Here is a 17081-nt window from a genome sequence, read left to right on the forward strand (position 1 = left end):
GTGTGAAGGGTGTATGAAGGGAGTGTGAAGGGAGTATGAAGGGTGTATGGAGGGAGTGTGAAGGGTATGTGAAGGGTGTATGAAGGGAGTATCAAGGGTGTATGAAGGGTGCATGAAGGGTGTATGAAGGGAGTATGAAGGGTGTATGAAGGGAGAATGAAGGGTGTATGAAGGGAGTATGAATGGTGTATGAAGGGAGTATGAAGGGTGTATGAAGGGAGTATGAAGGGTGTGTGAAGGGTATGTGAAGGGTGTATGAAGGGAGTATGAAGGGTGTGTGAAGGGTATGTGAAGGGTGTATAAAGGGAGTATGAAAGGTGTATGAAGGGAGTGTGAAGGGTGTGTGAAGGGTAGTTGAAGGGTGTATGAAGGGAGTATGAAGGGTGTATGAAAGGTATGTGAAGGGTGTATGAAGGGTGTATGAAGGGTGTATGAAGGGTGTGTGAAGGGTGTATGAAGGGTGTATAAAAGATGTATGAAGGGTATGTGAAGGGTGTATGAAGGGTGTATGAAGGGAGTATGAATGGTGTGTGAAGGGTATGTGAAGGTTGTATGAAGGGAGTATGAAAGGTGTATGAAGGGAGTGTGAAGGGAGTATGAAGGGTGTATGAAGGGTGTGTGAAGGGTGTATGAAGGGTGTATAAAAGGTGTATGAAGGGTATGTGAAGGGTGTATGAAGGGTGTATGAAGGGAGTATGAATGGTGTGTGAAGGGTATGTGAAGGTTGTATGAAGGGAGTGTGAAGGGAGTATGAAGGGTGTATGAAGGGAGTGTGAAGGGTATGTGAAAGGTGTATGAAGGGAATATCAAGGGTGTATGAAGGGTGTATGAAGGGAGTATGAAGGGAGTGTGAAGGGAGTATGAAGGGTGTATGAAGGGAGTATGAAGGGTGTATGAAGGGAGTGTGAAGGGAGTATGAAGGGTGTATGAAGGGAGTGTGAAGGGTATGTGAAAGGTGTATGAAGGGAGTATCAAGGATGTATGAAGGGTGTATGAAGGGAGTATGAAGGGTGTATGAAGGGAGTGTGAAGGGAGTATGAAGGGTGTATGAAGGGAGTATGAAGGGTGTGTGAAGGGAGAATGAAGGGTGTATGAAGAGTGTATGAAGGGTGTGTGAAGGGAGAATGAAGGGTGTATGAAGAGTGTATGAAGTGTGTATGAAGGGTGTATAAAAGGTGTATGAAGGGTGTTTATGAAACATTCTAACACAGCTGTTCCACAAATCAACTCACCAACCACCCAGTAGCCTATTCACCAACCACCCAGTAGCCTATTCACAACCAATAGTAATCTCATTTCACCTCATTAAATAAAATTACAAATTAAAAAATACAATTACTTGTTTTAATGTTGAAGAGACATTCTGAAAAAAAAACTTGTCTGGCAATTTCTCTGTCTGGCAGTTTCTCTGTCTGGCAATTTCTCTGTCTGGCAGTTTCTCTGTCTGGCAAATTCTCTGTCTGGCAATTTCTCTGTTTGGCAGTTTCTCTGTCTGGCAGTTTCTCTGTCTGGCAGGTTCTCTGTCTGGCAGTTTCTCCGTCTGGCAGGTTCTCTGTCTGGCAGTTTCTCTGTGACGTCACTGGGGGATCCACCAGCTAAACTGGTGGCAGAGGAATCAATGTGTGGCACTGCAAATATTATGTGTTCAGCATTTCACATCACGTAGATATCTTATGAACATATTTTGCAAACAAAATATTCTGACACAATAGCCCAGTAGTCAAAATGACATGTCACTCTTCAGATCAGATGTCAATCGATAGAGCGATTAAGTAGATGACTAGGCAAGTTATCGACCTATTTATCACCGAAATGTGCCGATCACAAGAGCTGTACTATCATAATAACAGCGTTTTTAAGTCATGTAAAATCTGAGAGGCAGGGATGGATTGACCAGGGGAAGTTAATTCGACAAACAGGCCATTAACTGTCCAACAGTAGCCAAGGGGTTCCCAACCTTTTTCCCCACAGTGTCCCCTTTTTCATGTTTCAAAAATAAACGATTTTGTATTTTTTGGTTTATTGAGACAGCGTAATTCAGAAAGTATTCAGACCCCTTGACTTTCTCCACATTTTACAGTTACAGCCTTATTCTAAAAATGGATTTAATAAATCCTCTTCAGTCTCCACACAACACCCCATAATGACAAAGCAAAAACAGGTTTTTAGACATTTTAGAAGAAAAAAAATGAAATAACACATTTCCATAAGTATTCAGACCCTTTACTCAGAACTTTGTTGAACCACCTTTGGCAGCGACTAAAGCCTTGAGTCTTCTTGGGTATGACGCTACAAGCTTGCCACACCTGTATTTGGGGAGTTTCTTCCATTCTTCTCTGCAGATCCTCTCAAGCTCTGCCAGGTTGGATGGGGACTGTCGCTGCACAGCTATTTTCAGGTCTCTCCAGAGATGTTGGATGTTCGATCAGGTTTAAGTCCCGGATCTGGCTGGGCCACTCAAGGACATTCAGAGACTTGTCCCGAAGCCACTCCTGCGTTGTCTTGGCTGTGTGCTTAGGGTTGTTGTCCTGTTGGAAGGTGAACCTTCGCCCCAGTCTGAGGTCCTGAGCGCTCTGGAGCAGGATTTCATCAGTAATGACTCTGTACTTTGTTCTGTTCATCTTTCCCTCGATCCTGACTAGTCTCCCAGTCCCTGTCGTTGAAAAACACCCCACAGCATGATTCTGCCACCACCATGCTTCACCGTAGGGATGGTGCCAGGTTTCCTCCAGACGTGACAATTGGCATTCAGGCCAAAGAGTTCATTCTTGGTTTCATCAGACCAGAAAATATTGTTTCTCATGGTCTGAGAGTCTTTAGGTGCCTTTTGGCAAATTTCAAGTGGGCTGTCATGTGCCTTTTTTTACTGCTTCCGTCTGGCCAATCTACCATAAAAGCCTGATTGGTGGAGTGCTGCAGAGATGGTTGTGCTTCTGAAACTTTCTCCCATCTCCACAGAGGAACTCTGGAGCTCTGTCAGAGTGACCATTTGGTTCTTGGTCACCTCTCAGACCAAGGGGATTCTCCCCTGATTGCTCAGTTTGGCCGGGCAGCCAGCTCTAAGAAGAGTCTTGGTGGTTCCAAACTTCATCCATTTAAGAATGATGGAGGCCACTGTGTTCTTGGGGACCTTCAATGCTGCAATAATGTTTTGGTACCCTTCCCCAGATCTGTGTCTCGACACAATCCTGTCTCGGAGTTCTACGGACAATTCCTTCGACCTCATGACTTGGTTTTTGCTATGACGTGCATTGTCAACTGTATGACCTTATGTAGATAGGTGTGTGCCTTTCCAAATTAATTGAATCTTTTGTAACTTTGTAACACAATTTATTTGGGGAAAAGTCAAGGGGAGTGAAGACCATAGTTTCTGAAAACTCCTCAACCATATTATTCAAGTCATTATTGAAGGGCACTGTGCCTGAACAAGGCAGACAGAGAGAGGAGTTGGAAGCTGCCCATCTGGACAAGAGGAATATGTAAGAATTCTGTTCATTTGCTATAGCTCAGCCCTGTAATCACCAATGCTGTGTGGCCATGCACGCCTCCAGCTCAATCATCGAGTTTACCAACAAGGACGAGACATCCTACAAGGAGGAGGTGAGGGCCCCGGTGGAGTGGTGGCAGGAAAATAACCTCTCACTCAACGTCAACAAAACAAAGGTGCTGGTCGTGGACTTCAGGAGACAGCAGAGGGAGCACGCGTCTATCCACATCGACGGGACTACAGTAGAGAAGGTGGAAAGCTTCAAGTTCCTCGGTGTACACATCACTGACGATCTGAAATGGTTCCACCCACACAGACAGTGTGGTGAGGAAGGGGCATATCTCCTGTTTCTGTTAGACAGCTTGATGTCCCTGGATAGGATGTTTGTGTCGGTTGTTTGTGTCGGTTATTTGTGTCGATTGTTTGTGTCGGTTGTTTGTGTGGGTTGTTTGTGTGGGTTGTTTGTGTCGGTTGTTTGTGTGGGTTGTTTGTGTCAGTTATTTGTGTCAGTTATTTGTGTCTGTTTCTTGTGTCGGTTGTTTGTGTCTGTTGTTTGTGTCGGTTATTTGTGTCGGTTGTTTGTGTCTGTTAATTGTGTCGGTTGTTTGTGTCGGTTGTTTGTGTCAGTTGTTTGTGTCGGTTGTTTGTGTCGGTTATTTGTGTCTGATTGTGTCAGTTGTTTGTGTCTGTTTGTGTCGGTTGTTTGTGTCGGTTGTTTGTGTCAGTTGTAGCACTACACTACACTATGAAACCTGTCCAGTGGTTAGGTGTGTCGGTTGTTTGTGTCGGTTGTTTGTGTCTGTTATTTGTGTCGGTTGTTTGTGTCAGTTGTAGCACTACACTACACTATGAAACCTGTCCAGTGGTTAGGTGTGTCTGTTGTTTGTGTCTGTTGTTTGTGTCTGTTATTTGTGTCGGTTGTTTGTGTCAGTTGTAGCACTACACTACACTATGAAACCTGTCCAGTGGTTAGGTGTGTCTGTTGTTTGTGTCTGTTGTTTGTGTCAGTTGTTTGTGTCAGTTGTAGCATTACACTATGTAACCTGTCCAGTGGTTAGGTGTGTCTGTTGTTTGTGTCGGTTGTTTGTGTCTGTTGTTTGTGTCAGTTGTTTGTGTCAGTTGTAGCATTACACTATGTAACCTGTCCAGTGGTTAGGTGTGTCTGTGTCTGCAGTTCTCAGATACATATCAGATAACACAGCCTGGATACGTTGCATCACAGTCTGTCTATTCTCCGAGCGCTTTCTGAATATCATGTCCCCTTTCTATTTAAGTCTTGTCGTTTGGGGCCATCAACTTGTGAATGTGTTGATAAGAGGCCAACATGGCCTTCAGCCCTGAGCCGTTACCAGTTAGGGCTGGTTGGGATGCTTAGAGAGGACGGGAGGACAGGCCGGACATTCTTTGTGACCTGTCCTGTCTGTATTGGGATCAGTCTAATCTGTCCTGTCTGTATTGGGATCAGTCTAATCTGTCCTGTCTGTATTGGGATCAGTCTAATCTGTCCTGTCTGTATTGGGATCAGTCTAATCTGTCCTGTCTGTATTGGGATCAGTCTAATCTGTCCTGTCTGTATTGGGATCAGTCTAACCTGTCCTGTCTGTATTGGGATCAGTCTAACCTGTCCTGTCTGTATTGGGATCAGTCTAACCTGTCCTGTCTGTATTGGGATCAGTCTAATCTGTCCTGTCTGTATTGGGATCAGTCTAATCTGTCCTGTCTGTATTGGGATCAGTCTAATCTGTCCTGTCTGTATTGGGATCAGTCTAACCTGTCCTGTCTGTATTGCGATCAGTCTAACCTGTCCTGAGAGATGTGGTTAGCAGACTGATAATTGTGTTTTGCCAGAGAGATGTGGTTAAAAAATTGTGTTTGGACCGGGCCAGAGAGATGTGGTTAGCAGACTGATATTGATGACATGACTGAAGTAGTGGAAAAACTGGGAGGGGGGAGAAAGAGGGGTTTAGATTCTCCCCATACACTGTATCATATGAACAACATCTCTCCCTCTCGCTCTCCCTCTGTGTTTCTGTTTCTGTCTCTCTCTCTCTCTCTCTCTCTCTCTCTCTCTCTCTCTCTCTCTCTCTCTCTCTCTCTGTCTCTCTCTCTCTGTCTCTCTCTCTCTGTCTCTCTCTCTCTCTCTCTCTCTGTCTCCCTCTCTCTCTCTCTCTCTCTCTCTCTGTCTCTCTCTCTCTCTCTCTCTCTCTCTCTCTCTCTGTGTATTCTGATAAATCTCAGGTCGTCTAAAGCAGAGCCCAGAGTGCTTAGCTGTTTATTCATTCATTATTATTCATAATGTACAATTGAGCCATGGAGTCAGAGGATATGAACTCATTACACTGGGGGCCCGGATGGTCCTCAGGAGGATCTGTCTTTGCCACTACACAGGAACTATCCGTGGGATATTTAGACATTCTTAGTCACAGAAAAGACCTTCCAGAGGATCGTCCACCCCCGGTGGGAACTATGTCCACATTCCTGATGACACAGAGCCTCCTTCCCACTATCTCCGAACGTCCAACAATAAAGACAGCCTTCGCTGACAATAGACTGAATGTACTAACATTTTGTCTCTGTCTGAAATATCAAATCAAATGTATTTATATAGCCCTTCTTACATCAGCTGATATATCAAAGTGCTGTACAGAAACCCAGCCTAAAACCCCAAACAGCAAGCAATGCAGGTATAGAAGCACGGTGGCTAGGAACAACTCCCTAGAAAGGCCAAAACCTAGGAAGAAACCTAGAGAGGAACCAGGCTATGTGGGGTGGCCAGTCCTCTTCTGGCTGTGCCGGGTGGAGATTATAACAGAACATGGCCAAGATGTTCAAATGTTCATAGATGACCAGCAGGGTCAAATAATAATAATCACAGTGGATGTCAAGGGTGCAACAAGTCAGCACCTCAGGAGTAAATGTCAGTTGGCTTTTCATAGCCGATCATTCAGAGTATCTCTACCGCTCCTGCTGTCTCTAGAGAGTTGAAAACAGCAGGTCTGGGACAGGTAGCACGTCCGGTGAACTGGTCAGTGTTCCATAGCCGCAGGTAGAACAGTTGAAACTGGAGCAGCAGCACGGCCAGGTGGACTGGGGACAGCAAGGAGTCATCAGGCCAGGTAGTCCTGAGAGAGAGAGAGAGAGAGAGAGAGAGAGAGAGAGAGAGAGAGAGAGAGAGAGAGAGAGAGAGAGAGAGAGAGAGAGAGAGAGAGAGAATAAATATATATACTTAAATTCACACAGGACACCGGATAAGACAGGAGAAATACTCTAGATATAACAGACTGACCCTAACCCCCGACACAAACTACTGCAGCATAAATACTGGAGGCGGAGACAGGAGGGGTCAACTATACCCCCGGACTGTACCCCCGGACTGTACCCCCGGACTGTACCCCCGGACTGTACCCCTGGACTGTACCCTCGGACTGTACCCCCGGGCCCCATCAGCCTGGCCCTGGGTTAGCTATCAGAGGGGGAGGCAGGGAGCCTAGTGGTTAGAGTGTAGAGGCGGCAGGTAGCCTAGTGGTTAGAGCGTAGAGGTGGCAGGGTAGCCTAGTGGTTGGAGTGTAGAGGTGGCAGGTAGCCTAGCGGTTAGAGTGTAGAGGCAGCAGGAGTATTGGGCCAGAAACCGAAAGGTTGCAAAATCGAATCCTCGAGCTGACATGGTAAAAAATATGTCAATCTGCCCCCTGAACAAGGCAGTTAACCCACTGTTCCTCGGCTGTCATTGAAAATAAGAATTTGTTCTTAATTAACTGACTTGCCTTGTTAAATAAAGGTCAAATATAAAAGAGGGTAGATGTGTGTCAGCGGGAGTAGATGATAGACAGCTTGGATGCTCAGTAGTTCAACATACTGGGTCAGAAATACACCAGCACGGTATACTTACACCACATTGGGGTTACGCCCCAGATGCCCTATGAGTCATGGTTATAAATACAGGAAGTCTGCCTGTCTAACCTCAGTTAAACAATGTTACTCTTTTGAAATGAAATCTTGCGTATAGTCTATAATAATAGAGAGATCTCCCCTGTTGGCTACTGTACTAGAGAGATCTCCCCTATAGTCTACTGTAATAGAGAGATCTCCCCTGTTGGCCACTGTAATAGAGAGATCTCCCCTATAGTCTACTGTACTAGAGAGATCTCCCCTGTTGGCCACTGTAATAGAGAGATCTCCCCTATAGTCTACTGTACTAGAGAGATCTCCCCTGTTGGCCACTGTAATAGAGAGATCTCCCCTATAGTCTACTGTACTAGAGAGATCTCCCCTGTTGGCTACTGTACTAGAGAGATCTCCCCTGTAGTCTACTGTACTAGAGAGATCTCCCCTATAGTCTACTGTAATAGAGAGATCTCCCCTGTAGTCTACTGTAATAGAGAGATCTCCCCTGTAGTCTACTGTAATAGAGAGATCTCCCCTATAGTCTACTGTAATAGAGAGATCTCCCCTATAGTCTACTGTACTAGAGAGATCTCCCCTATAGTCTACTGTACTAGAGAGATCTCCCCTGTAGTCTACTGTACTAGAGAGATCTCCCCTATAGTCTACTATACTAGAGAGATCTCCCCTGTTGGCTACTGTACTAGAGAGATCTCCCCTATAGTCTACTGTAATAGAGAGATCTCCCCTATAGTCTACTGTAATAGAGAGATCTCCCCTGTTGGCCACTGTAATAGAGAGATCTCCCCTATAGTCTACTGTAATAGAGAGATCTCCCCTGTTGGCCACTGTAATAGAGAGATCTCCCCTGTTGGCCACTGTAATAGAGAGATCTCCCCTGTTGGCCACTGTAATAGAGAGATCTCCCCTGTAGTCTACTGTACTAGAGAGATCTCCCCTGTAGTCTACTGTACTAGAGAGTATTGTCTAATGTTCAGTATTGTTCAGTGTTGTCTAATTATCAGTATTGTTCAGTGTTGTCTAATGTTCAGTATTATCTAATGTTCAGTGTTGTCTAATTACCAGTATTGTTCAGTATTGTCTCATGTTCAGTATTGTCTAATGTTCAGTATTGTTCAGTATTGTCTAATTATCAGTATTGTTCAGTGTTGCCTAATGTTCAGTATTGTCTAATGTTCAGTATTGTTCAGTATTGTCTAACGTTCAGTATTGTTCAGTATTGTCTAATGTTCAGTATTGTCTAATGTTCGGTATTGTTCAGTATTGTCTAATGTTCAGTATTGTTCAGTATTGTCTAATTATCAGTATTGTCTAATGTTCAGTATTGTCTCATGTTCAGTATTGTCTAATGTTCAGTATTGTCTAATGTTCAGTATTGTCTCATGTTCAGTATTGTCTAATGTTCAGTACTGTCTACTGTTCAGTATTGTTCAGTATTGTCTCATGTTCAGTATTGTCTAATGTTCAGTACTGTCTACTGTTCAGTATTGTTCAGTATTGTCTAATGTTCAGTACTGTCTACTGTTCAGTATTGTTCAGTATTGTCGAATGTTCAGTACTGTCTACTGTTCAGTATTGTTCAGTATTGTCTCATGTTCAGTATTGTATAATGTTCAGTATTGTTCAGTATTGTCTAATGTTCAGTATTGTCTAATGTTCAGTATTGTTCAGTATTGTCTAATTATCAGTATTGTTCAGTGTTGTCTAATGTTCAGTATTGTCTAATGTTCAGTATTGTTCAGTATTGTCTAATGTTCAGTATTGTTCAGTGTTGTCTAATGTTCAGTATTGTCTAATGTTCAGTATTGTTCAGTATTGTCTAATGTTCAATATTGTTCAGTATTGTCTAATTATCAGTATTGTTCAGTATTGTCTCATGTTCAGTTATTGTCTAATGTTCAGTATTGTCCAATGTTCAGTATTGTCTCATGTGCAGTATTGTCTCATGTTCAGTATTGTCTCATGTTCAGTATTGTCTAATGTTCAGTATTGTCTCATGTTCAGTATTGTCTAATGTTCAGTATTGTCTAATGTTCAGTATTGTCTCATGTTCAGTATTGTCTAATGTTCAGTACTGTCTACTGTTCAGTATTGTTCAGTATTGTCTCATGTTCAGTATTGTCTAATGTTCAGTACTGTCTACTGTTCAGTATTGTTCAGTATTGTCTAATGTTCAGTACTGTCTACTGTTCAGTATTGTTCAGTATTGTCGAATGTTCAGTACTGTCTACTGTTCAGTATTGTTCAGTATTGTCTCATGTTCAGTATTGTCTAATGTTCAGTATGTATGGATGAAAAAGTACATAATTTTCTTTAGGAATGTAGTGAAGTAAAAGTAAAAGTTTTCAAAAATATAAATAGCAAAGTAAATGACAGATACTCCAAAAAACTACTTAAGTTGTACTTTAAATTATTTTTACTTAAGTACTTGGGCAGAGCCCAGATTGATGTCTCTTACCCAGAGTGATGTGGCAGAGCCCAGATTGATGTCTCTTACCCAGAGTGATGTGGCAGAGCCCAGAGTGATGTGGCAGAACCCAGATGTTGTCTCTTACCCAGAGTGATGTGGCAGGTCCCAGATTGATGTCTCTTACCCAGAGTGATGTGGCAGAGCCCAGATTGATGTCTCTTACCCAGAGTGATGTGGCAGAACCCAGATGCTGTCTCTTACCCAGAGTGATGTGGCAGAGCCCAGATGTTGTCTCTTACTCAGAGTGATGTGGCAGAGCCCAGATTTCTCTTACCCAGAGTGATGTGGCAGAGCCCAGATTTCTCTTACCCAGAGTGATGTGGCAGAGCCCAGATTGATGTCTCTTACCCAGAGTGATGTGGCAGAGCCCAGAGTGATGTGGCAGAACCCAGATGTTGTCTCTTACCCAGAGTGATGTGGCAGGTCCCAGATTGATGTCTCTTACCCAGAGTGATGTGGCAGAGCCCAGATTGATTTCTCTTACCCAGAGTGATGTGGCAGAGCCCAGATTGATGTCTCTTACCCAGAGTGATGTGGCAGAACCCAGATGCTGTCTCTTACCCAGAGTGATGTGGCAGAGCCCAGATGTTGTCTCTTACCCAGAGTGATGTGGCAGAGCCCAGATGTCTCTTACCCAGAGTGATGTGGCAGAGCCCAGATTGATGTCTCTTACCCAGAGTGATGTGGCAGAGCCCAGATTGATGTCTCTTACCCAGAGTGATGTGGCAGAGCCCAGATTGATGTCTCTTACCCAGAGTGATGTGGCAGAGCCCAGATTTCTCTTACCCAGAGTGATGTGGCAGAGCCCAGAGTGATGTGGCAGAGCCCAGATTGATGTCTCTTACCCAGAGTGATGTGGCAGAGCCCAGAGTGATGTGGCAGAGCCCAGAGTGATGTGGCAGAGCCCAGATTGATGTCTCTTACCCAGAGTGATGTGGCAGAGCCCAGAGTGATGTGGCAGAGCCCAGAGTGATGTGGCAGAGCCCAGAGTGATGTGGCAGAGCCCAGAGTGATGTGGCAGAGCCCAGAGTGATGTGGCAGAGCCCAGATTGATGTCTCTTACCCAGAGTGATGTGGCAGAGCCCAGAGTGATGTGGCAGAGCCCAGAGTGATGTGGCAGAGCCCAGATTGATGTCTCTTACCCAGAGTGATGTGGCAGAGCCCAGAGTGATGTGGCAGAGCCCAGAGTGATGTGGCAGAGCCCAGATTGATGTCTCTTACCCAGAGTGATGTGGCAGAGCCCAGAGTGATGTGGCAGAGCCCAGAGTGATGTGGCAGAGCCCAGAGTGATGTGGCAGAGCCCAGAGTGATGTGGCAGAGCCCAGATTGATGTCTCTTACTCAGAGTGATATTTTATTCATTTTTGTTTATTTTAATTAACCAGACAAGTCAGTTAAGAACAAATAATTATTTACAATGACAGCCTACCCCGGCCAAACCCTAACCCGGACAATGCTGGGCCAATTGTGCGCCGCCCTATGGGACTCCCAACCAAGGCCGGTTGTGATACAGCCTGGAATCGAACCAGGGTCTGTAGTGACACCTCTTTCACTGGGATGCAGTGATTTAGACCGCTGCGCCACTCGGGAGCCCTACAATATTAGCCACTTTCAATGTATCACTCCGAAACAGAACAAGCTATACGAGAGATTTTGTTGTAAGCAGAACACATTGGATTAGGATTATTTTGCATTAACACACACTCCTCAGCCCGTACTCTACGAAGACTGGTGCAGCATAACCAATCAGAGCTGCAGTAGGCCTCTATGCAAATAGACCATTGCCATATATGGATATCTGCCATTCACATTGAACTGGCCTGTGTTTACAGCATCAGCGGTCGTGAGTAGATGAACTGGACTGTGTTTACAGCATGAGCGGTTGTGACTAGATGAACTGGACTGTGTTTACAACATGAGCGGCCGTGACTAGATGTGCTTGTTTTGAGCGAGACCTGAGTGTAGCCACGTGTGTACATTTTGTTCATATCCTTTGCTAGTTAGTGAGTTATTAGCCCAGTTATAAATCATTTGTAGTCAGCAATAGGAAAGAAATTGTTTCCTACAAGAGCACAAAACATTTCTAGACATCTTTGAAAAGTGAGTCAGGTAAAGAGCTTTGTATTTTGAGACAGGCTTGAATAAGCTAAGTAGCCAATAGGCAGAGGGGAGCATAATTTGTCTGATTCTCTGTAATAATGGTATGGGAGGAATAATGCATTTAATTTTGTAAAGTGGTTTCTTACATCAAACAACACAACAACATTTTCAGTCACCTCCTTCTCTGAAGGACAAGTGGATGAACAGGTTAATGTGAAGCCCTGCATGTTTTCTTCAAAAGTCTCATGGAATGTAGGCCTACATTGAACACCACACATTGGCTGTTACTGTAGGCTGAATGATAGAACAGCTATTTCCATGGTAAGATGGTATGAGATGCTTTTTCTATGGTTCTGGGGGGGGGGGGCGTGTGTAGAGCAGCTCAACCCCCAGGTCTGGTCATCTCCAACATGTAGGGAAGCTCATACCACTATACTACATTATACTACACTACACTGTGCTACACTATACTATACTATACTATACTATACTATACTGATCTATACTGTTCAGTTGGTGCAGACATAACCAGTTGACATAGTGTGGCATCGATGACCTGCTGTACTGTGGCGCCGTGGGCCTCCGTTGGACTTTCCCTCTGTTAGAAATCGAATACAGGAAGTGTTTTTAGACAAGGTAATATGGTGATGGTTCTGGGTAATATCAGGGTTCCATTAGAACATAACCCACTTCCTCTGCCTCATACCTCAACAACATCATCCCCTTATGGCCTACCCCGTCATCCCTCATCCACCAACAACATCATCCCATTATGGCCTTTCCCCTCATCCACCAACAACATCATCCCCTCATGGCCTAACCCCCCAATCCCTCATCCCTCATACACTCACAACATCATCCCCTTATGGCCTACCCCTTCATCCCTCATACCTCAACAACATCATCCCCTTATGGCCTACCCCCTCATCCACCAACAACATCATCCCCTCATGGCCTAACCCCTCATCTCTCCTCCCTCATACCTCAACAACATCATCCCCTTATGGCCTACCCCCTCATCCCTCATCCCTCATACACCAACAACATCATCCCCTTATGCCCTACCCCCTGGTCCCTCAACAACATCATCCCCTTGTGGCCTACCCCCTCATCCCTCATCCCTCATCCACTAACAACATCATCCCCCTTATGGCCTACCCCCTCATCCCTCATACACCAACAACATCATCGCCTTATGGCCTACCCCCTCATCTCTCAACAAAATCATCCACCTTATGCCCTACCCCCTCATCCCTCATACACTAACAACATCATCCCCATTATGGCCTACCCCCTCGTCCCTACCATCCTCCATGCACAAGGTTGGAGAATATGAGGCCTGCCTCACTGCAGCCCTCTGATATTTAGGTCACATAATTATCGCTGTGCACGGAGTCCCTAGCCTGGAATAAATGCACACTGCATACTGCAGTAATACCCTCATTTCCGTAATCTGACCTTCCCGTTGTTGTGTTGTTCTGCAGGAGAAAAGGAAAAGACAGTCAGAGATTGAAGACAAGAGGAGACAGCTGGACGATCTGGTGCTGCAGCTACAACATCTTAAGGTAAACACATCCATCCATAGGAGTGTGTGTGTGTGTGTGTGTGTGTGTGTGTGTGTGTGTGTGTGTGTGTGTGTGTGTGTGTGTGTGTGTGTGTGTGTGTGTGTGTGTGTGTGTGTGTGTGTGTGTGTGTGTGTGTGTGTGTGTGTGTGTGTGTGTGTGTGTGTGTGTGTGTGTGTGTGTGTGTGTGTGTGTGTGTGTGTTACTGACATCATTAAATGTTTACCGTGTGATGCGGCATATATAGACTAGAGAGTTGTTACGGTACAAAATGATTTCACCAAAACATGACCCATCATGACTCGGAGAAAATCACTGCTCTGGAAAGACTCAGCCCTGGTCACTTCACAAGCAGCCCTGGTCACTCCACAGGGTCACCTCACAAGCAGCCCTGGTCACTCCACAGGGTCACCTCACAAGCAGCCCTGGTCACTCCACAGGGTCACCTCACAAGCAGCCCTGGTCACTCCACAGGGTCACCTCACAAGCAGCCCTGGTCATTTCACAAGCAGCCCTGGTCACCCACAAGCAGCCCTGGTCACTCCACAAGCAGCCCTGGTCACTCCACAAGCAGCCCTGGTCACTCCACAAGCAGCCCTGGTCACTCCACAAGCAGCCCTGGTCACTCCACAAGCAGCCCTGGTCACTCTACAAGCAGCCCTGGTCACTCCACAAGCAGCCCTGGTCACTACACAAGGTCACCTCACCAGCAGCCCTGGTCACCTCACCAGCAGCCCTGGTCACTACACAAGGTCACCTCACCAGCAGCCCTGGTCACCTCACCAGCAGCCCTGGTCACTACACAAGGTCACCTCACCAGCAGCCCTGGTCACTATACAAGCAGCCCTGGTCACTACACAAGGTCACCTCACCAGCAGCCCTGGTCACCTCACCAGCAGCCCTGGTCACTACACAAGGTCACCTCACCAGCAGCCCTGGTCACCTCACCAGCAGCCCTGGTCACTACACAAGGTCACTTCACCAGCAGCCCTGGTCACCTCACCAGCAGCCCTGGTCACTACACAAGGTCACTTCACCAGCAGCCCTGGTCACCTCACCAGCAGCCCTGGTCACTACACAAAGTCACCCTACCAGCAGCCCTGGTCACCTCACCAGCAGCCCTGGTCACCTCACCAGCAGCCCTGGTCACTACACAAGGTCACTTCACCAGCAGCCCTGGTCACCTCACCAGCAGCCCTGGTCACTACACAAAGTCACCCTACCAGCAGCCCTGGTCACCTCACCAGCAGCCCTGGTCACCTCACCAGCAGCCCTGGTCACCTCACCAGCAGCCCTGGTCACTACACAAGGTCACTTCACAAGCAGCCCTGGTCACTAAATCTTTCTGGGTGAGATGCAGTCTCCAGAACGTCATCTAGTCTACAGAATATTATCTAGTCTACAGAACATCATCTAGTCTACAGAACATCATCTAGTCCACAGAATATCATCTAGTCTACAGAACATCATCTAGTCATTATCTAGTCTACAGAATATCATCTAGTCTACAGAACATCATCTAGTCTACAGAACATCATCTAGTCATTATCTAGTCTACAGAACATCATCTAGTCTACAGAACATCATCTAGTCATTATCTAGTCTACAGAACATCATCTAGTCATTATCTAGTCTACAGAACATCATCTAGTCTACAGAACATCATCTAGTCTACAGAACATTATCTAGTCTACAGAACATCATCTAGTCTACAGAACATCATCTAGTCTACAGAACATCATCTAGTCTACAGAACATCATCTAGTCTACAGAACATCATCTAGTCTACAGAACATCATCTAGTCTACAGAACATCATCTAGTCTACAGAACATTATCTAGTCTACAGAACATCATCTAGTCTACAGAACATTATCTAGTCTACAGAATATCATCTAGTCATTATCTAGTCTACAGAATATCATCTAGTCATTATCTAGTCTACAGAATATCATCTAGTCATTATCTAGTCTACAGAACATCATCTAGTCATTATCTAGTCTACAGAACATCATCTAGTCTACAGAATATTATCTAGTCTACAGAACATAATCTAGTCTACAGAACATCATCTAGTCTACAGAACATTATCTAGTCTACAGAACATCATCTAGTCATATTCTAGTCTACAGAACATCATCTAGTCATTATCTAGTCTACAGAACATCATCTAGTCATCATCTAGTCTACAGAACATCATCTAGTCATTATCTAGTCTACAGAACATCATCTAGTCATTATCTAGTCTACAGAACATCATCTAGTCTACAGAATATTATCTAGTCTACAGAACATCATCTAGTCTACAGAATATTATCTAGTCTACAGAACATCATCTAGTCTACAGAACATCATCTAGTCTACAGAACATCATCTAGTCTACAGAACATCATCTAGTCTACAGAACATCATCTAGTCTACAGAACATCATCTAGTCTACAGAATAGTATCTAGTCTACAGAATATTATCTAGTCTACAGAATATTATCTAGTCTACAGAACATCATCTAGTCTACAGAACATCATCTAGTCATTATCTAGTCTACAGAATATTATCTAGTCTACAGAATATTATCTAGTCTACAGAACATCATCTAGTCTACAGAACATCATCTAGTCTACAGAACATCATCTAGTCATTATCTAGTCTACAGAACATCATCTAGTCTACAGAATATCATCTAGTCTACAGAACATCATCTAGTCTACAGAACATCATCTAGTCTACAGAACATCATCTAGTCATTATCTAGTCTACAGAACATCATCTAGTCTACAGAATATTATCTAGTCTACAGAACATCATCTAGTCATTATCTAGTCTACAGAACATCATCTAGTCTACAGAACATCATCTAGTCTACAGAATATCATCTAGTCATTATCTAGTCTACAGAACATCATCTAGTCATTATCTAGTCTACAGAACATCATCTAGTCTACAGAATATTATCTAGTCTACAGAACATCATCTAGTCTACAGAACATCATCTAGTCTACAGAATATCATCTAGTCTACAGAATATCATCTAGTCTACAGAACATCATCTAGTCTACAGAACATCATCTAGTCTACAGAACATCATCTAGTCTACAGAACATTATCTAGTCTACAGAATATCATCTAGTCTACAGAACATCATCTAGTCATTATCTAGTCTACAGAACATCATCTAGTCTACAGAATATTATCTAGTCTACAGAATATCATCTAGTCTACAGAATATCATCTAGTCTACAGAATATTATCTAGTCTACAGAATATTATCTAGTCTACAGAATATCATCTAGTCTACAGAACATCATCTAGTCTACAGAATATCATCCTCTGTAACCTCACTAGTTCATAATGTGACTGTTACTGTCAATGGAGAAGGAGGAAGTGGATTGTGAGCCTGTTGCCACGGTACTTTCCTATGAGAACTAGTCCCTCTCCTAGTCTCATCATGCCCACTCTTAAACAAACATCTCACTTCCTGGGTCCGGCTTCTCTCTTTTTTCCATACTCTCTCTCACTTTCTCTCTCTCAGCATCTGGGATAACCACTGCACTGCACAGTCA

General features: G+C 44.5%; 1 protein-coding gene across 1 annotated transcript in view; it reads left to right on the forward strand.

The window, feature by feature from the left end:
- The window catches only part of palm2akap2 (PALM2 and AKAP2 fusion), an 89542-nt gene that overhangs the window by 10603 nt on the left and 61858 nt on the right, over window positions 1–17081 (forward strand). The window contains exon 2 of the mRNA XM_031826011.1: window positions 13444–13524. Coding sequence (XP_031681871.1) covers window positions 13444–13524 — 81 coding nt within the window. The remainder of the gene's footprint in view (window positions 1–13443; window positions 13525–17081) is intronic.

This window comes from Oncorhynchus kisutch, linkage group LG6 (assembly GCF_002021735.2).
Source record: "Oncorhynchus kisutch isolate 150728-3 linkage group LG6, Okis_V2, whole genome shotgun sequence".
NCBI lineage: Eukaryota > Metazoa > Chordata > Actinopteri > Salmoniformes > Salmonidae > Oncorhynchus > Oncorhynchus kisutch.